The 21013-nt window shown below is 40.0% G+C and overlaps 1 protein-coding gene across 1 annotated transcript in view; it reads left to right on the top strand.

Moving 5' to 3' along the window:
• LOC308641556 (methylglutaconyl-CoA hydratase, mitochondrial-like) overlaps positions 1–8248 on the top strand; it is a gene marked incomplete at both ends in the record, with an annotated part of 82966 nt that extends 74718 nt beyond the window's left edge. The window contains one exon of the mRNA XM_081280225.1: positions 8174–8248. Coding sequence (XP_081136351.1) covers positions 8174–8248 — 75 coding nt within the window. The remainder of the gene's footprint in view (positions 1–8173) is intronic.
• Between the last annotated feature and the right edge of the window lie 12765 nt (positions 8249–21013).

Here is a 21013-nt window from a genome sequence, read left to right as displayed (position 1 = left end):
TAGGTGTGTGCCACACCTGGATCACTTCTGCTAAATGAAATGCTATTGCCTAATACTGAATTAAAGTAAACGTGATCATGGTGAGGCTGTGGGGAAAAAAAGGCACACTCGTACATTGCTGGTAGGACTGCAAATTGGTGCAAACACTATGGAAAGTAATATGGAGATACCTCAGAAAACTTTGCTAGGAGCCACAAGCAAATATACAATGTATGGCACCTTTGGTTGTAAAGTGACGCCAGCTAGCCACTGAGATGATTATGTTAAGATTTACATTCATATGCAAATTGGACTCCCGCTGTTCACCTTGGCCTGCTACCGGACTCATGTTACGGACTCATGTTACCAGACTCTTGGAGAGTTCCCATTGGTTGGGGAAGGATAGTAGGAGGAAATTCCGGGGGAGGTCCGGGGGGACCCCGGGGTTCCGGTCGGCGCGCGGTTCCGGTCGACCACCCTCGTGGGAGGACCGGTTTTTGACTTGCTGGCGCTGAGAGTGTTAGCGGCTTTTTCAAAATAAAGTTTTGTTCCTGCTTGATTGGCTCGTGATTCTGTGCCCAGCCAAGACTGCGGCATTTGGCGGCCCGTGCGGGGAACGCCTGAAGCTTAGAGGTGAGTAAATTGCTCGCCCCTGAGGGAAGGCGACAGGATGGATGACCTTCTCAAAAAACAATGTGTTCTTGTTTTGATTTATTTTGTTTTTATTTCGAGCTCCCTAGCCCTAGAATTTTCTCAGGCGAACTGGGAAAAATGGTTGGCTCAAGGTTTGAAGTTATTCGGCCCTGAGAAAGAGAAAATTGATACAACCATTGTCTGCTCCGTTTTTGTTTCATTCTGCTTCGGCTTTGTTTTATCCTACCTTATTGGGTTAGGTTATAGTAGATTAGAATCCAATAAAAAACAAACCGAAAAACTGTTAAGTAAATTGTTAGAGGTCCAGACTATGGTAGAAAAAACGCTAGGTCAAGCAAAAGAGAAGGTCTCTCAAGCTAGTCAGACAGAGGAAAATTTAAAAAAAGCAAGCTTAGAGGACAAGCAGCCATCAGGTGGAGAATTACAACAGGAGGTTGCTACCAACTCCGTTCTATCACCAGAGGGCGTAACTCAGCCAACAGCTCCATCTACCGCTGAGCGGCCCTCAATTCCCGTAGTTGATGGACGGAATTCTGAGGCAGGACCCCAAAGATTAGCATGCCCTGTACTTGAGCAGGCAGGAGGGCAACGAATTCACCGTGCTTTAGATTTCAAAACAATAAAGCAATTAAAGGAGGCTGTAACGACCTATGGGCCGCAAGCTCCCTTCACAATAAGCATGGTCGAATCTGTTACCAACTTGGACATGACACCAGCAGATTGGGCTAACATGTGTCGATCTGTGCTAAACGGAGGACAATATTTGTTATGGAAGGTTGCCAATGAGGAATTTTGCATGGAGACAGCTAGGCGAAATGCAGAAGCTGGTTATCCTCAAAGAAATATAGAAATGCTTTTGGGGAAGGGACCTTATGAGGGTCAAAGACAACAAATTGAATATGACCCTGGTGTGTACGCACAAATTGCTGTAGATGCAGTTAGGGCATGGAAAACTTTACAGGGGCATGGAGACTTACAAGGTCAATTATCTAAGGTAATACAAGGAACTAATGAACCTTATGCTGAATTTGTAGATAGACTTATTCAGTCAGCCTCTAGGATATTTGGAAATACAGAACAGGTAATGCCATTTATAAAACAACTGGCTTATGACCAAGCAAATCGTTGCTGCAGAGAGGTCATTAGACCATGGAGACATGAGGATTTAAACACATATATTAAATTATGTAGAGACATTAATGAACAGGGGCAAGTCTTAGCAGCAGTACAACAGGCTTTAGATGCCAGGCCAAGAACATGCTATAATTGTAATCAAACAGGACATTTTAAAAGGAGTTGCCCCATAAGAGGAGGGTTTAACAAAGCTGGATATCAAAGGAATAGAATACCAGGTATTTGCCCACGATGCCGTAGAGGGAGACATTGGGCTAATGAATGCCGTTCTCAAACCACCATAGAGGGTATTCCGTTATCAAAAAACGGACAAGGACCAAGTGTTTACCCACGATATCGTGGAGAAAGGTATCAAGCTCCATTGCCAAAAAACGGACTAGAGGGCCCAATGCCCCGGGGCCCCAAACCACAAATATATGGGGCAATGGAGGAACCCAACAGCCCCATCAAGGTAGTGCCCAGGACGCATTATCCATTAAATCCCTCATCAGACAAACTAGAGGGAGCGCAGGGCTGGACATCTGCGCCTCTGCCAGAGCAGTACTAACCCCAGAGATGGGAATTCAAATCATTCCCACAGGAGTAAAAGGACCTCTTCCCCAGGGAACAGTAGGCTTATTATTGGGACGCAGTTCTTCTACACTAAAAGGACTTATGATAAGTCCTGGGGTAATTGATCCCGATTATGAAGGTGAAATAAAAATTATAGCTAGTTCTCCAAGAGGTATATCAGTAATTTCACCAGGAGATAGAATAGCACAGTTATTAATAATACCCAGCCTGCATGATAAATTTTCCAGTTGTAATGTAGAAAGAGGTTCCAAGGGATTAGGCTCCACAGGTGTAGATTGGGCTATGCTGTCTTTGAATTTAGATTCTCGCCCAATGCTAAAATTAAATATTCAAGGACATGACTTTAATGGGCTGCTGGACACAGGAGCTGACCTTAGTGTCATCTCTCGTCAAGAATGGCCAAAATATTGGCCATTACAACAAGCCACTCAAACGCTTCGAGGCCTAGGAGTGGCAACAAATCCCCATAGAAGTGCTATGGTATTAGATTGGAGGGATCCTGAAGGATGTGAAGGAACTATACAGCCCTATGTATTGGATCATCTTCCTGTAAATTTATGGGGACGAGATGTCCTAGATCAATTAGGATTGACATTAACAAATAACATCAATCCTAACGCGCCCACTACTAGGGCTAAACAAGGCTTTAGGAAAGAAAAAAGATTAAGAGAACAAGAACAAGGTATGACAGCACCTATTCAAATAGATCAAGAAATAAATAGACATGAATTGGGTTTTCAGAAAGGGCCACTGAGACAATCAAAATTACTTGGAAATCAGAAAGACCAGTGTGGGTTCCTCAGTGGCCCTTGACTAAAGAAAAGATACAAGTAGCCCATGACTTGGTCAGACAACAGTTAGCGGAAGGACATATACAACCTTCCGTATCCCCCTATAATACTCCCATTTTTGTCATTAAAAAGAAATCTGGTAAATGGAGATTATTACAAGATTTAAGAGCCATTAATAATGAGATGGTTATTATGGGACCTGCTCAATCAGGGATTCCTCAATTGTCTGCTTTACCAAAAACCTGGCATGTTTTAGTTATAGATATTAAAGATTGTTTCTTTTCAATTCCAATTCATCCCGAGGATAGTCCACATTTTGCATTTACTATCCCTGCACTGAATCATGAAGGTCCTGATCAGAGATATGAATGGAAAGTACTCCCTCAAGGGATGGCTAACAGCCCAACTATGTGTCAAATTTATGTTAATAAAGCAATCCAGCCACTTAGAAACCAAAATCCTGAACTACAAATATTTCACTATATGGATGATGTGTTATTGGCACATAAAGATAAAAACACATTACTAGAATGTTATGCCACACTTACAAACTTATTGAAAAACTATAATCTAGAGATAGCAATAGATAAAGTACAATTAAATCTTCCAATTAATTATTTAGGAGTTCTATTATCCTCAACCATGGTCCGTCCACCAAAAATTCAAATACGAGTAGATCAACTCAAATCACTTAATGACTTTCAAAAGTTATTGGGAGACATAAATTGGATAAGGCCTTATCTAGGCATACCAACAGGAGAGTTAGGACCTTTATTTGATATTCTAAAAGGTCCATCAGATCCAAATTCACCCCGCATGTTAACGCCTGAAGCAAGAAAAGTATTAAAAATCATTGAAACATATATGGAAACTATGCATTTGGATAGAATTGATATAAGTTTGCCTTTATTATTTATTGTACTACCAACAAAAAATATTCCTACAGGAGTATTTTGGCAAGAAGGTCCATTATTGTGGATACATTTATCTTATTCCCCTAACACTATTCTTACTAGATATCCTGAGGCTGTAGGACAATTAATACTCAAAGGAATAAAAGCAGCTAAGGGAGTGTTTGGGATTTCTCCCAATAAAATTATTACTCCATATACTATGGATCAAATTGATGAGTTAGCTAATGAGTTAAATACTTGGGCAATAATCCTGTGTAAAACTAGTGTTTCATTTGATAATCACTTACCATCTAATCCTTTGTTGTCTTTTTGGTCTAAGCATCCTGTAGTTTTTCCAAAAATGACAAGAAAAACCCCTATCATAAATGCTCCAAATATATTCACTGATGGGTCAAACAATGGTACAGCAGCAGTAGTTACTCCTGATCAAACTTTTACATTTTTAGTACCCAAACAATCAGCTCAAAAGGTAGAGCTTAATGCAGTATTACAAGCTTTTATGATGTTTAAAGATTCTGTATTTAATTTATTTTCTGATAGTCAGTATGTAGTTAATGCTATTAATTCCCTTGAAGATGCTGGTAGGATTTCCCCTTCCTCTACTGTTTTCTCTTTGTTTTCCGATATACAAAGTCTAATCTGGGACCGAAAAGATCCATTCTTCATAGGTCATATCAGGGCACATACAGGATTGCCTGGAGCCCTTAGTATGGGCAATGAACTAGCAGATAAATCTACACATGACATACATATTTTCTCCACAATAGAAGAAGCTATAAATTTTCATAAAAGGTTCCATGTCAATGCTAATACTTTACAAAAGCGTTTTAAAATAACTAAAGAACAGGCCAGACATATAATAAAACAATGTCAAAATTGTGTGACATTTTTACCACAAGTTAATCTTGGAGTCAATCCTAGAGGACTAATACCTAACCATATTTGGCAGATGGACGTCACACACTTGCCAGAATTTGGAAAATTAAAATATTTACATGTTACAGTTGATACCTCTTCCGGATTTTTGATGGGCTCCCTTCATGCCGGAGAAAAAACTAAAGATGTTATAGCTCATTGCTTACAAAATTTTGCCACTGTGGGCGTTCCAAAACAGTTAAAAACGGACAACGGTCCTGGTTATACTTCCTCCTCTTTTAAACAATTTTGCTCATCATTTGGTATTACTCACATAACAGGAATTCCATACAATCCACAAGGACAAGGCATAGTTGAAAGAGCTCATCAAACTATTAAAATGTACTTATTAAAACAAAAGGAGGGAATTGGAAAGGGGTATATATCCCCCAAAGATAAACTTAAAATAACCCTTTTTACTCTAAACTTTTTAAATTTAGATTCATCGGGACTTAGTGCTGCGGAAAGACATTTGTACCCCAAAAATGTACATAAGCCTAAGGTACTTTGGAAAGATATTCTAACAGGACAATGGAAAGGCCCGGATCCAGTGATAGTCTGGAATCGGGGCGCTGTCTGTGTTTTCCCACAGGATGAACAGCAACCAATTTGGATTCCAGAGAGATTAACTAAAACAATTTCTACAGAAAAAGAAGATGATTTGACTCAAATCCATAACAGCTGACATCCAGAGCTCCAGCTTGGCTATTCTTACATCGGCGACAGTGATTAACCAAGGTGTTTTTTTTTTTTTTCAGTATCTATTTTATTATTGCATTTTTCCACATCATAAAGTTCTATTTTATTTTTGAGCTCATACAAACCTAGGTTAATGTTTTTCTGATCAGTTTTATTTTTTGACTGTGTTTTATTTTTTTTTTTATTTTATTTATTTATTTATTTATTTATTTTTTGACTGTGGAGTTTTTAAACATTGCAATGGAGATTTCACCTAAGTATAGTTACAAGGCCTTTATTTACTATTGTCTTATGTGTTGTATGTTGTGTGCACACTTCTGTTTTGTGTTGTATGTCTGTATGTGTGTATGTCCATATTTCTTATATGAGGAGCGCTCATGAAAAAATGGATCCGAATTTTTTCTTTATTCACGTGATTTATATGGTTTAATTTAAATTAGGTGAACAGCTGTTTATGATTGTTGTTAAAGATGGTTAACAGATCTGTTTGTTTACTTTCACCATTCCTCTTCATTATATTTAATAACTCTGTTCAGGATAATGTCTCTTTAGCATCATTGCCAGAATTTCCATCTCCATCCCAATTCCGGTGAAGACTGAGATAAAACCAAACTACAGCTTCTATGATAGCTATCACAGTAAACTGTATAAACTGATGCATCAATGAATATAACTCAACAAGTAATGCTCAATCAAGGACTTGATTTACTTTGGGAGGAAATGGACATATTGATAGACTCCTCCAATTTGAACTGCTTGCAGAACTTGCCTGGACTATATATCAGTTGTATACATTGTAAAATATCATCTGGTGCACCGAATTGTGGTACTGCTGGCATATCTTTGCTGATGGTGTCACCAGTGATGCAATTTCCTTGCCAGCTCACCCCATGTTTATTGTGGTAATACTGGCATATCTTTGCTGATGGTGTCACCAGTGACGCAATTTTTCCAAGGAGCCATCAATTGGCTTGGTGTCGTGGCATTTCTGTATCCTCCTCCCTTCTACTAGTGATGGTCTAAAATTTGGGGGCCAACAGAGGTGAGGCAAAGAACCTCACCCCCCCACTGGCACCAAGGCAAAATTTGGGGGCCAACAGAGGTGAGGCAAGAACCTCACCCCCCCACTGGTGCATAGGCCTATCCACGAGCATGGCTGAATGCTGGACCGGTAGTCAGCGACGGGTTGCTCTGATTACAGTGGATTCAACCTAAGACAGGAAGCTGACGCCTAAAGGTCAGTTCTCCCATGACGGGTAAGAACCATATGTTAAATTGGACAACCTACCAGGCACGGTCCCTAGCCACATTGCTTGTTGCTTAATTAAACAGAAGGGGGCAGATGCTAGGAGCCACAAGCAAATATACAATGTATGGCACCTTTGGTTGTAAAGTGACGCCAGCTAGCCACTGAGATGATTATGTTAAGATTTACATTCATATGCAAATTGGACTCCCGCTGTTCACCTTGGCCTGCTACCGGACTCATGTTACGGACTCATGTTACCAGACTCTTGGAGAGTTCCCATTGGTTGGGGAAGGATAGTAGGAGGAAATTCCGGGGGAGGTCCGGGGGACCCCGGGGTTCCGGTCGGCGGGCGGTTCCGGTCGGACACCCTCGTGGGAGGACCGGTTTTTGACTTGCTGGCGCTGAGAGTGTTAGCGGCTTTTTCAAAATAAAGTTTTGTTCCTGCTTGATTGGCTCGTGATTCTGTGCCCAGCCAAGACTGCGGCATCCCCCCCCCCCCAAAGTACCATTATTTCCTTGATCATATGTAAAAGTCTTAAAAAATGACTTCTGCTTTTTCTTCCTATATATAAAGAGAAAAGGTAGAAAAGAGAGACTGGTTATTAGATCAAAGGATTTCCTCAGCAGCTTTTGTAGTTCAATTAGACATAAAAGAACCACTTAACAATAGAATGTTGAAGGAACTAGATCAGAAGAAATTATCTAATTCTGTACCACATTAAATTACAGTCATTCTTCAGCACCTGTAAGGGATTGATTCTAGGATCCTCTTCCCTCTGTGGGTACCAGAACCTAAGGAGGCTCTTATATAAACTGGTGTATTTGAACATAACCTACACACATCCTCCCTTAGATTTTAAATCATCTCTAGATTACTTATAGTACTTAAGACAATCTAAATTCTATGTGAATGATTGTTATACTGTCTTGTTTAGAGAATAAGGATAAATCAAGAAAAAGTCTGTGCATGTTCAGTAGAGATGCAGTGTGTTTGTTTTTCCCATCACTCAGTCTGTGGATAGTTGAATCTGTGGATGTATGCAGTGACAACTGTATATAATGACAGCACGTAGAGAGGGCAGGGTGAATCATTCTTTGCTTTGTCAGTATAAAAATTGACCCAGAGAGTTGTTCAATGGAGTGTACAAGGGCTATGGTATTATCAGGGAAGAAAGAGATTGTTCAGAATCAAAGGAGTAAATGAGAATTTCCTCTGTCCTGGCGTACACTCCACATTTGGCTCCCTTCTCCTTTTTCTTTTACAGGCTCTTTGGGAGCTTATATCAGTGGAAACCACAGCTTCTGGCTTTTATAATGAATACTTGATCAGCTATGATTGACTTGTTTTTACCATTCTCCAGTGGCTCCTCTCAGAAACCCAGCTCCTTTGTAAGTAGAACAGACCCCACATGAGTCACTCTCCTGCGAGTGTCACACTTGGAAAACAGCACAGGCATAAATTTCGCCCTGGTGGTCTCTGCTTGTAGAAGACCTGAGAGAGGAGGCAGGGCTTCTTTGCTGAAGAAGGATTGGTTTCTTAGTAGGGGAGGGGAGCTCGTTTTTTTCCTATCTTGATGAGAGCCTGGCATTTGGAGTGTGTCACTGCACCCCAAATGTGAGAGACACTTGGTGTTGTGGGGGCTCAGAGCACTGTGCCTGGGGGATAGACAGGAAGAGGAGACGGGGAGCTTATCCGAGCATTCACAATGGCAAGTCATTCTGCCTTCCTCACTTCATAAAGAGTGAGACCTGAGAGTCAGTCAGGTAGACAGTGTCTTACCTGTGGTGACCCACAACCCCAGTGCCCTCTCTGTCTGTCACAACAGAGGTCTTGGTGGACTCGTGCCCTTTCCCTGTATAGAGGGAAGTTGCCCTGTGTTCCCAAGTGATTTCTGATCTGGCCCTGGCTTGTCTGCACAGCAGCCCGGGTTGTGTGGAGAGCTCTGGGACAGGGAGTGGCATTCCTTTCTGCTGAAGGAAACAAAGCGCTCGTGTGTTGGATTGGCACAGTTGGCTGCCCACAGTCTGTTAGAGGCTTGTTTTGGGGATGACTCTCCATATCTCACCAAAAGATGGAAGATATCCGTGATTCATTAGATAGTGGAAAGTTGAAATTTTCTTCTATTTAATGAATTTTAAAACCAGGGTGCTGTTTTTCAGAGAGAAGAAAATATAATATTTCCTCAGCATTTTTTTTTTTTTTTTAGAAAAGCTTTTAGTTAGCTGCTTTAGCATTCGAGTAAGATACCAAATTGCCACAGATATTTAGCACTGACAAAAATACTCCCTTCTGATTTAGGATCACTTAGTTACTAGCAAAAAATATAGGTTAAGCTGCTGACTGGCAGTTCCCTCGGTATACTGGTGGCTTACCTGTGGATGTGGAAACTGCAGGGCCCAAGCTCTGTCCTGACTTATCTCACACAGCACCTGCGGTGGCCAAGGGCCCTGTAACACACCATACGTACATACTGTGTTTGCTGACTGATATAGTAGCTGTGGGACTCTGCACAGAATGGTTTGATTTGACTGTGACATTAAAACAAATTTCCAGAGAAGTGAAAAAATATCTGTATCCAGCAGCAAAGCAGATGGATACATCCTGAGGAGTGGGTGAGGCAAGATGCATGTGAGGAAGGGTCCCTTTGAGCTGGAGTGGCCACATAGCTGGGAGTTCCTGTCTCTAGTCCTGCCCTGGAGTAGCAGGAGAGGTGGCCCCTTGACAACATCGTGCGTCTGTGCCCTTCCATGTTGGGCAATTTTAAAATATCTTTTTTCTTTCTAAAAGAAGAGGTTAGTAGAGAATATACTTTTAAGAAACCCCTAAATTTTTGAAAAGTCTTTTTAAATTTGTTTAAAATTAAACCGAGGTTGATAAACACATTTTGAACATGGAGCTGAAGTGTGCTTTTATTTGTGATAATTATAAGCATGAGAAAAGATGTTGAGAATATCTGAGCATTAAGTAGCATTTTAATATCTCTATTACATTGCTGATCTTATGTTACTAGTACATACACATACAAAAAAAAATCTGAAGAAACAGCTGTGTAGTTAGCTGAGAGGACAGCCACAGGGGTTGGGTTACAGGAAAAGGAGCTTGACAAGATGAACTGTAAGGTACTCGTGCTTAGTTGTATCAGAGCCCCTGTGGCTCTAGCATTCCCAGAGCTGCCACCTGCTGAACTCTAGGTCCGAATTCAGAAATAACGGATTCTATGCTTATTACTGTTTTCTGTTTAGTCATTTACATGTGGCTCTGTACTGTAGACATAGAAGCTTCATCACACTGTTGTTCATGAGCAAAACATGCCATTGTGCTCGCCAGTTAATAATAACGTGTATGTGTATATAACTGAATTTGAATGTGGAACAGTGAGGACAAAAACTAGTATTATAAAGTCAAAGATGCTAAAAGCATGCAACTTACCTTCCAGGTATTTAAACTTCTGTTTCCTACCTAGAGCCATGTATACAACCTAGACTTCCTTTCCGCTCCCATCTTTTGCAGGCTTCCTTTGTATCATGTGTTTTGACCCTCAGCATTCTTGGGTAGTTTTATTTTTATTTTCCCTTTGTTATATTTCTGATAATTGTAGGCATTTTTTTGGAAGAGAAACTAGTACCTCATTTTGAGATATTTTGCACCAGAAAAACAAAATAATAACTACTTAAAAATGAGGCCTGATGCAAAGGCAGTTCACTGAGGAAAGAATAGGCCTTTCATCTATTGGTCATCCATATGCAAAAGAATGAAACTTCAATTCATATCACTAGCCATAGGTAAAAATTAACAAAAATAGATTGAAGACTTAAATATAATAACTAAAAATAGAAACTCATACAACAAAGGAAAAAATCCTTCTAATCTCAAGTTAGAAATCTAAGATCTGTTCTATAAGACACCAAAATCATGATCCATTCAAGAACAAAATGTATACACAGCTAGTCCTCTGATTCTGAGAGTTCCATATCCACACATTAAACCAACTTCAGATTGAAAGTATTTGGAAAATATTGATTCTTATTCTGAACATGTGCAGACATTTTTCTTGCCAAAAATATTATAGCATAACAACTCTCTTTACAAACATTTACATTGTATTGGTTAATAAGTAATGTGGAGATGATTTGTAAGTATATCAGAGTATATGCTTATGTTACATGCAAATACCATGCTCTTTTACATTAAGAACGTGAGTATCTGTGGGTACCAAAATCTGTGGGTCCTGGAACCAATTCCTTAGGACATAGAGGGACAACTGTATGGCGGGCTTTATCTAAATTAAGAATGTCTGTGTTCAAAAGTCAGTGTGAGGAGATTGAAAAGACAGGCCCCAGATTGGAAGAAATGTGTACATCGTATATCTTACTTGTGTCTAAAATATTGTAAAGAACTCTCCAATCTCCATATTGAGAAAAGTAAACAACCTAGTTAAAAAATACTCAATAGATTTGAGCAGATTTCCCTAGAGAAGACTTAAAGATGGCAAATAAATAGATAAAAAAAAGATATTGAGCAGCATTGGTTGTAGGAAAATACAAGTTGAAACCACAATGAGACACTACTAAACATCTATTAGAGTGTCTAACGTTAAAAAGGCTGCATTGTTGGCAGTGAAGCATGCATCTGGAACTTTCATACACTGCACATAAAATGTAAAATGGTACAACCTAGGAATTATTTGGCATTTTCTTAAAAAGTTAAACATACACCTACCATATGAGCCATATGGTAAGCATATGGTAAGATATGATAGCAGTTTCGTATTTGTAACATTTATTTTTACAGGCGCTTAGAAGTCTTCCTTGTTTTTTCTTCTCCATTGTGTAGATGTTCTGTAGTCTATTCAACCTGTTCACTACTGGTGGACCTTTGACTTGTTTTCCTTCTTTTGTTATTAAAATAATGTCATAATGGAAATCCTCTTGCATATGTCACTTCACATTTTTACCAGTCTCTCTGTGAGTAGATTTCTAGGAGTGAAAAAGCCATGTATTTCAAGGGTGGGTACTCCAGGGTATCACCAGACATTCCCTCCTAGGAGATAACACATTGCCTTCATAGCAGACCATCCAACCTTGGAATATTTCCTGGTCAGACTGATGAGCTGTGTAAATTGCATTTCTCTTAATTAGCAGAGTTGGTGGTTTTCATGTTTAAGGGTCATGTGAATTTTTAATTGTCTCTTTGTAGCATTTTCTCCTTTTCCTTTTTTAGTGAACTAGTGCCAGTTTTTAGGAGTTTGTTATATTAAGAATTAATTCTTTTATCTTTTTTCCAGTTGTAAATATTTTTCTTCTTGTTTACCATTCTGTTTTGGCTTTGCTTAGAGTTTTTCTTTTTTATATTCTTTTGCTTTATAAGCATTTTGAGTTCTTTTTTGTTTATTTGTTTTTGGCACCAGGGATTGAACTCAGGGTCTCTTTAATATTGAGCTGCATCCCCATCCCCATCTTTTTTTTATTTTGAGACAGGGTCTTGGTAAGTTACTTAGGACCTTGCTAAGATTCTGAGGCTGGCCTTGAACCTGCAATCCTCCTGCCCAAGCCTCTTGAGTTTCTGTAATTGCAGGCCTGTGCCACTATTCCCAGATACAAGTGGTTTTTTTTTTTTTTTTTTTTGAATGAATAGGAATTTGTTACTCTCTTTGAGGACCTACAGGCAGGTGTGGATCTGCTGGGTGACTCATATGCCTGTTTGTTGGCCAGTGTGGCTGGTGCACAGTAGACTCTAGGGACAGCCAAGCATCTCACATTTAGCCCACATGTCTTCTTTTCTCCTGCAGGCTGGTTCAGGCTTGTGCTCAGCACAGGGGCAAAAGCATCTACCCTTCAGGTGGACACCTGATACTGCTGGTGATGCCCTGCTTTCTGCATCCAGACCTGACTTAGGCCGGAGGCTGGTGCAGGCTCCTTGTGCTGTCAGTCAGCTCCACTCCTATGGCACATGGTCATTTTTAAACAGCAGCTTTTTGCTTATTTTTTTGTAATTTTTTTCTTTGCATTTTTTTTCCTTTTTCTTCTGCCCTTCTTCCTTCCTCAGATCTCAGGCACACAGAATTAAGTGTTCCCAGCTTTTTTCCTCCTCTTTTTTTTCCTTCATCTTCCTTACAATCCAGTATTTCACAGAACTGGTGTATTACCTAGCTATTTCGAAGGTGCAGGTCTTCCTGAAAGTGTTGTTTGCATCTATCCCTGAACTTGAAAAGAAGAAGATAGTAGCTCAAAGTTGCGTATCACTCATTTAAAACTGCTCATGTTTCTTGCCTAACAGTATATATGCTGTGGAGGCAGGTCAGGGAGGCAGCATCCCAGGGGCCCCAAGCTCTCGTGGGTTACCAGCACAGGACCCAGCAGACTGCAGCCAGCCAGGGCAGCAGCTGCCGGCTCTTGTTTTACCCAGATGTGCCTAATTGAAAGATCTCTTTTACACCATTCTTGGTTTTATACAAACTGCTGTTTTTATCATTCCCTGCTTTGAGAGAATACTTTTCAGGATTACTTGAGAAACATAAGTTAAAAATAAAAAACAGAAAAATAGCTATTTTCTATCCAGTATTTCCCCTCTCCAAACAGATTCCTTTTTCAACCTCAAGTGTCTCATGTGTCTCAGTGTCATGACAGATCACTTGCCAAAGTCAAAATAATAAGACTCAGAAATTCAGTGTTTATGAAATCAGTTCACTTGCATGTGAATGTGTGATGATGCTGCCAGATAGGTGGGCAGAGAGCATTCTTGAGGTGCTGATTTGTATCATTATGCTTTTGCCTGTCAGGCTTCCTGTGAAACGCTAAGGAACAGTGATGTGACTTTTTGCTGGAAAGGTGGGGGCTGTGATTAGGGCCATGGAAAGCAACCAGTAGGAGGAGCTGAGACAACAGTGCGGAGATAGTAGCGTCATGAGCTGGGGACTTGGGTCCTGGAAGACACAACAGGATTCATTTGAAACTGAAGAAGGGATTCCCCTCCCTTTGAGCCAGTGGCATCTGAGGTGAGGAAGAGGCAGGAGAAGACATGGAAAGGATTGTAAGCCGTGTAAGAGCAAGACAGATGGGCCAAGGTGGGGGGATGGAGAGACGCCTGCTGCATGGAGGTGTGTTGGGCTGAGGGAGGAGCCAGGGTGCACACCTGAGACTGGAAAAACCTGAGGAGCCTCAGAGTGAGAGTCAGCTGCCCACCAGGCCGCTTCTGAACTCAGGAGCACCGATGGGTGGAGTTGGTGATTTTCTGCAGCAGCATTGTGCTCCCCACAGGTACAACCAGAGGAGATAACAGGGCAGTGCAGTGTATGGGTGGGAATTTGCCAGAGTTCACAGTGAAAGGTGAGAGAGAGCAAGGGGGAGGCACCTTTTGTCATTTTGTTTTTATTCTTTGCAGTACTAAGGGTAGAACCCATAAAACTACATCCCCAGCCCTTTTTATTTTTTGAGACGGCATCTTGCTAAGTTGCACAGGCTGGTTTTAAATTTGTGATCCTCCAGCCTCAGGCTTCCAAGTGGCTGGGATTGCAGTTTGCACCACATGCCCTGCTAAGGGTGGGAAGGTTTAAGACCAAGGATGAGGTCTCCAATGAGAATGTGATAAAAGTCTTGCAGCAGTGGGAAGGACAGGCTGATGGAAGGTGAGAGCTTGAGTGGGCCGAGTGCTTGTTGGGAGTGGGTGACAAACTCAGCCAACAGAGGCCTGCCCAAGGGGCTGGGCATCTTTGTGTGCTAGGAGTCTGGGGAAGGAAGGCAGAGCTGGTGGGGCGTGGCTGCCTTGGTGCCGTCAGATCCCCTGCAGCCATCCTCCTCATTGGGCAGCATTCCCTCCACAAGTTCTTTCTTGTCTCACGGTTCTAAGGCAAGCTGTTTCCATGTTAAATAGCTGTTTGTCTCCCACATCTGTTCTCTCATTTATTTGCTTAGCTTCTGACTTCTTCATGTGTATAAATTACTTCTGTTGCAAGTATTTTGCCTTTATCATGATTTCTGTCTTCAGTATTTTGTCTTTTTTGATGCTATTTCTAATGTATTTATTACTTCTCTAAGAGTGTTATTTTGGTTTTCAGTGTTTTTCATGGCTCTTTAATTTCCTTTTTTAATTAAAGCATTTTAGTTATATATAGTAATGTTAGGTTTATTTTGACAGAATCATATGTGCATGGAATTTTATTTCAATCCCCTTTCTCCCCCGTACACTTTCCCTCCCCTCCTCTCCACCCCACTCTCTTTCTGCTACTCTACACATCCTCCTTTTGCTCATTTATTTACTTTTGGTTAGTGCTTTCTACATATACATAAAGGTGAAATCCCCTGTGGTATATTCATATATGCATATAACATGATTTTGCTAAGTTTATTCTATACTTCCTCCCTCTAGCATCCCTCTTCCCTCCCTCTCGGTTCTTCTACACCACTAATCTTCCCTATATCTTTCTGATATCTGATTTTGCTGTAGTCTCCACATGTAAGAGAAAACTTTTGACCCTTGACTTTGTGACTCTGGCTTCTTTCACTTAGTATGGTATTCTCCAGTTCCATTCATTTACCAGCAAATGCCATGATTTCATTCTTCTTTATGACTGTGTTAAGCTCCCATTGTGTATGTAGACAACATTTTCTTGATCCATTTGTCAACTGATAGAAATCTGAGCTGATTCCATAATTTGGCTATTGTGAATTGTGCTGCTATAAACATTGAAGAGACTGTATTACCATAGTCTGCTGATTTTAGTTGTTTTGAATAAATACTAAGGAGTGGGATAGCTGGGTCATATGGTGGTTCCATGCCTAGGGTTTTTTTGTTTTGTTTGTTTGTTTGTTAATCTTGCTGCTTTCCAGGATGGTTGTACTGATTTGCAGTCCCACCAACAGTGTATGAGTGTACCTTTTCCCCAATCTCCTTGCCAGCATTTATTATTTTTTTGTGTTATTGATGATTGCTAATCTGACTGAAATGAGATGAAATCTTGGTGTAGTTTTGATTTGCTTTTCCCTGAATGCTAAAGATGTTGAACATTTTTTCATGTATTTCTTGGCCATTTGTGTTTCTTCTTTTGAGAAAGTTTAGTTTAGTTCTTTTGCTCAGTAATTGACTGGGTTGTTTGTTTTTCTGGTGTTAAAGTTTTTTTTTTAACTTTTTTTGTAGTTGTAGATGGACAGAATAGTTTTATATGATTTATTTATTTTTATGTGGTGCTAAGAATCAAACCCAGTGCCTCACACATGCTAGGCAAGCTGTTTGCCACTGAGCTATAGCCCCTGTCCAAGTTATTTTGAGTTCTTTATATATTCTGGATATTAATCCTTTGTCAGAGGAGCAGTTGGCAAAATTTTTTTTCCCATTCCAAGACTCTCTCTTCACACTCTTAATCATTTTCCATGCTGTGAAAAAGTGTTTTAATTTGATGGCATCCCATTTATTGATTCTTAGTTAAATTTCTTGATCTTTAAGAGTCTGTTGAAGTCAGTGCCTGAACCTGTATCATGGGGTGTTGACCGTATGTTTTCTTCTAGTAGTTGTAATATTTCTGGTCTAATTTTTAAGTCTTTGATTCATTTTGATTCGACTTTTGTGCAGGGTAAGAGAGAGGGACCTAGTTTTATTCTTCTATATTGCTATCCAGTTTGCCAGCACCATTTGTTAAAAATGTTGTCTTTTCTCCAACATATATTGGCACCTTTATGAAGTGTCAGATAGCTATAAGTATGTGGATTTGTCTTTGTCTTCGGTTCCATTGGTCTTTGTGTCTATTTTGATGCCAACACCATGCTGTTTTGGTTACTGTAGCTCTGTAGTATAGATTGAGATCAGGTATTGTGATGCCTCTTGTATCGCTGTTTTTGCTTAGATTGCTTTGGCTATTCTGGGTCTCTTATTCTTCCAAATGAATTTAAACGTTCCCTATAAAATCAGGAACAAGACAAGGATATCCGTTCTCATCACCTCCATTCAAAGTAGTTTTTGAAACTGTAGCCAGAGCAAACAAACAAGAGAAGGAAATTAAAGAGATACACATAGAAAAAGAAGAAGTCAAACTATCTGTTTGCTGATAACATGATCTTGTGTCTAGAAGACCCCAAAATCTCCACCAGAAGACTTCTGGACCTGATAAGTTAATTCAGCAAAGTAGCTAGATACAAGATGAGCACTTCTAAGTCAATAGCTTTCCTAAACTTCAACAGTGATTCTGTTGAGAAAGAAATTAGGAAATAATTCCTTTCATAATAACCTCAGAAAAAAATTTGAGGAATTAACCTTGCTGTGGCCCTATCATCTCTCTCCGAGCCACAGCCATTAATTAAGAAGATACCATACGAGAGGCAATGGGGGAATGAATAAAAGAGTCTAACAGACACACAGGGAGAGAAAATGGTGGGGCCGGGTGGGCACTGCTCTCTGCTAGAGATGTAGTGACCCTAAACTAGCTCAGCACATTTATTATATAAGTTTCATAAAAAGCTTATCTGTGGGAAAATAGGCTATCTGAAGGATTCTCTCATCTCTGGGACTTGGTGCCTGAGCTCAAGGACTCAACTGCTAACTGCTCTGTGCCTTTGCATGTAACTTCCACAGGCCAGCATCACTATAACAACTGGGCTGGTTCCCAGCACAGCACAGCCATGATTCAAGTCACCATTCTCCACATAACCTAGCCAAGAGGTTAAAGATCTCTTAAAGGAAAATTATAGAGCACTGAAGAAAAAACTGAAGAGGGCCCCATAAGATGGGAAAGACCGCTCCATGTCCTTGGGTAGGCAGAATTGATATTGTCAGAAGGGCCATACTACCAAATGCAGTATACACAGTCAATGCAGTCCCCGTCAAAATGCCAATGACATTCTTCACAGAACTAGAAAAAGCAGCCCTTAAATTAGGAGCTCTTCACTTCATCCTCATTGAATATTTTGTTGAGGATGCTCTGTAATGTAGGCTTTCTAGTTGAGAATTCTTTTCATTTTTGTTTATCATGGAAGGTTTTTATCATTTCTCTTCGGTGCCACTGAATTTCATCTTCAAATCTGAAACTTAATTTTGCTGGATATAAAATTCTTGGTTGGCATCCATTTTCTTTCAGATCTTGAAATATATTATTTCAGGACCTCCTAGATGTGATGGTCTGGGCTGAGATCTGAATTGGTTTCCCCCTTTATGTAATTTGATTTTTTCCCCTCTCACAGCCTTTAAGATTTTATCTTTATTCTTTGTGTTAGTCATTTTCATTATAATGTGTCTTTGTGTGGGTCTGCTGTAATTTTGTACATTTGGGGTTCTATAAGCCTCTTGTATTTGATTTACAATGTTGTTTGGTTTACAATGTTGAGGTATGTTCCTACTGTCCCTAGTTTTTCTAGTGTTTTGAACATGAAGTTGTGCTTTATTTTGTCAAATGCTTTTTATGCATCTATTGAGATGATCGTGTGATTCCTGTTTTGATCTATTAATATGATGAATTTTGTTTATTGATTTTCGTATCCTTATGAGGGATCCCCAACTAGAACAGTTGTGACAGTATACTGTATTGTAATGGAAGTTATGTGACTCTGATCTTTCTGTCACAGGACAGGTAGTATGTATGTATGTGTGTATGTGTGTGTGTGTGTGTGTGTGTGTGTGTGTGTGTGTATACATATATATAAAACGTGCATACACTAGACAAAGAGATGCTTCACACCCTGGGCAGGACAGAATGGGATGGCATGAGATTTCACAAGACACTCAGAAAAGCAGTTTTGAAATCGTGAAGTAATTATTTCTGAAAATTTCCATTAATATTTTTGGATTTCAGTTGATCATGGATAACTGAAACCCCAGAAAGCAAAACTAAGGATAAGCTGGGTATCGTGGCACATGCCTGTAATTTCAGTGGCTTGAGAGGCTGAGGTAGCAGGATCACCAGTTCAAAGCCAGCCCCAGTAAGTGAGGCACTAACCAATTGAGTAAGAGCCTGTCTCTAAATAAAATATAAAATAGGGCTAGGGATGTGGCTCAGTGGTTGAGTGCCCCTGAGTTCAGTCCCCAGTAACTGAATCTAAAAAGGCAATAGGTGTGGGTGCATATATTCTTGTTGTTATATTTTGTGAATTTTTTTTTTGCTGGCATAGATAAAGATTTTAATTGTTTTGTGGTATGATTTATTTTTATTTTAGGTTAAAGTGGGAAGGAAGATTATTTGTCATGTTTTTCTTTCTTTTTTTGAGATATGGTTTAGAGTTCTGAAAATCTGACTAGATATCAGATACATTTCATTACAAAAATAATTTGTTTCCAGTAACTTAGAGTTGCTTCATCTTGCTTGGCCATGCTTTGCAGAAAGGCTCCTTCACTTTCCTACTATCAAACAGTTATTATCAAAATTTTCTTGTACTGGCATTTAACAAAATGAAATACTTGGTTGTTTTCTCAGAGAGAAATAATTTTAATTAGTCTGTTCACAGTAGTTTTAGTCACTGTGCAGTATCATGCATGTTTTAATTTGTTCATTTTGCTGTTTCTTTTCTGTTTAAAGTTTTTTGTTTGTTGGTTGGTCTGTTTAATTAGACTTCTCCATGCAGGCAGATCCCAAGCAGGAAATCTAGGAAAGTGTTTGGTGGGAGCATGGCTCATGGTCGTGTCACCTCTGCCTAGGTTTTGTGATTTGTGATCAGTGCCAGGTCTTTCATGGCTCTAACCTCCTCCTGCAGTGCCAGCCCTCAGGACTCTGGGAGAGGGTGGAGGTGGGCTCAAGGCAGAGAGTGGGGTAAGGAATAGGAGGCGACCTGCAGGTGCCCTGGAGAGGAGGCCCAGGTGTCAGCGTCTTTCTGTCTGGCAGGCCTTGTGGTGCCATCCATTTCTCTTCAATGCCACTTACTTAGTGGGAGCTGAACTGTGCAATTTTATCTTGAAGGTTTCTGCCATTGTCATTGCCTTTGATATCAGAGGTGGGTAGTGATTTATTGTCTCTTTTGTTCTACTTATCATTTATAGTCTTCTCCCCCTCCAGGACTTGTCCCCTCAAAGGGGAGCTACATATGTAAGGAGCTGTGCGGCTCTGGTCCCTTCTAGTAGATGTGGCTTGCCTTTAGGGAAAACAGGCGAGCTGCAGAACCAGGCAGTCACATGGGTGGGTTGGTTCCCTCACCTCTCTGAGTCACTTGGTTTTCTCATTTGTCAAATGAGGATAACAGTGGCTTCCGAATTCTTGGAGATATTATAAGAAATGATGTGTTAAATTACATAGTACATAATCATTTCTCAATAAATGACCATTATTTATCTATTCATAATGCACTTGCTCTGCCAGAATCTTTAAATTTTCATATTGTGACCTTCTTTTGATAAGGAACGTTAAAAGTATTCATGCCTTCATCTGCGTGCATTGTTTGTTTACATTTTTTTATCAGGAACCTTTTCCTATGTTATAACATCTGAAAAACTGTGAGAATATATAAATGTTTTATGTTTATAGCAGAGAGAAGACATCTAGATACTAAGGATTTTCCACTGTATCTTGAACCCTTTATTATATTCCTCATTTAATGAAAACCTCAAGGTCCCTTTTCCCCCGCCTCAAAAAATGCTGGGCATTGAGCAGGGGCCTGTGTGTGTTAGGCAAGCACTGTGTCTTTGAGCCTATACCCCCAGTGTCCCCAAGGTTCAAGTTTTATGAAATACAGTGTGACAGAATTCATTGCTACAATTGCTTTGTTATATTTTAGAAAGGGAAGAATAACCATTGATGTATGGTTGTCACTTTCCTTTACTTTTTATGGGTAGTGGGCAAGTAGTGTGTGTTTTCCATGTGATGGAAATACAAAGAAGTCTAAAAAGCAGTGACTTCCACATTATTCTTTTTACTTTTCTTCCTTTATTATTTTTTTGAAAATAAGTGGTTAACATATTTTCTTCATCTCTTCCTTGAGTTTGAAAGAATGGAGATGATTTTGAACTTTTGGGAAATACCCTTGGAATGTTCTTTTGGGAAGACATTCCTTTGGGGTAAAAGAGAGATGTTAGTAGAAGAGATGCCCCTTATAGTGTGTGTTGCTTAATCAGCCATTGTTCTTGCAGTAGCAGCCCCTCAAGTGATGACCTGGTATTCACAAACCCAGAGTCATCCACACTGCAGTGGGGGCTGGAT

Source organism: Spermophilus citellus (assembly GCF_964194105.1).
Source record: "Spermophilus citellus genome assembly, chromosome: 2".
Classification (NCBI taxonomy): Eukaryota; Metazoa; Chordata; class Mammalia; order Rodentia; family Sciuridae; genus Spermophilus; species Spermophilus citellus.
Note: the sequence above shows the minus strand (reverse complement) of the source record. Positions and strands in the feature narration are given on the sequence as shown.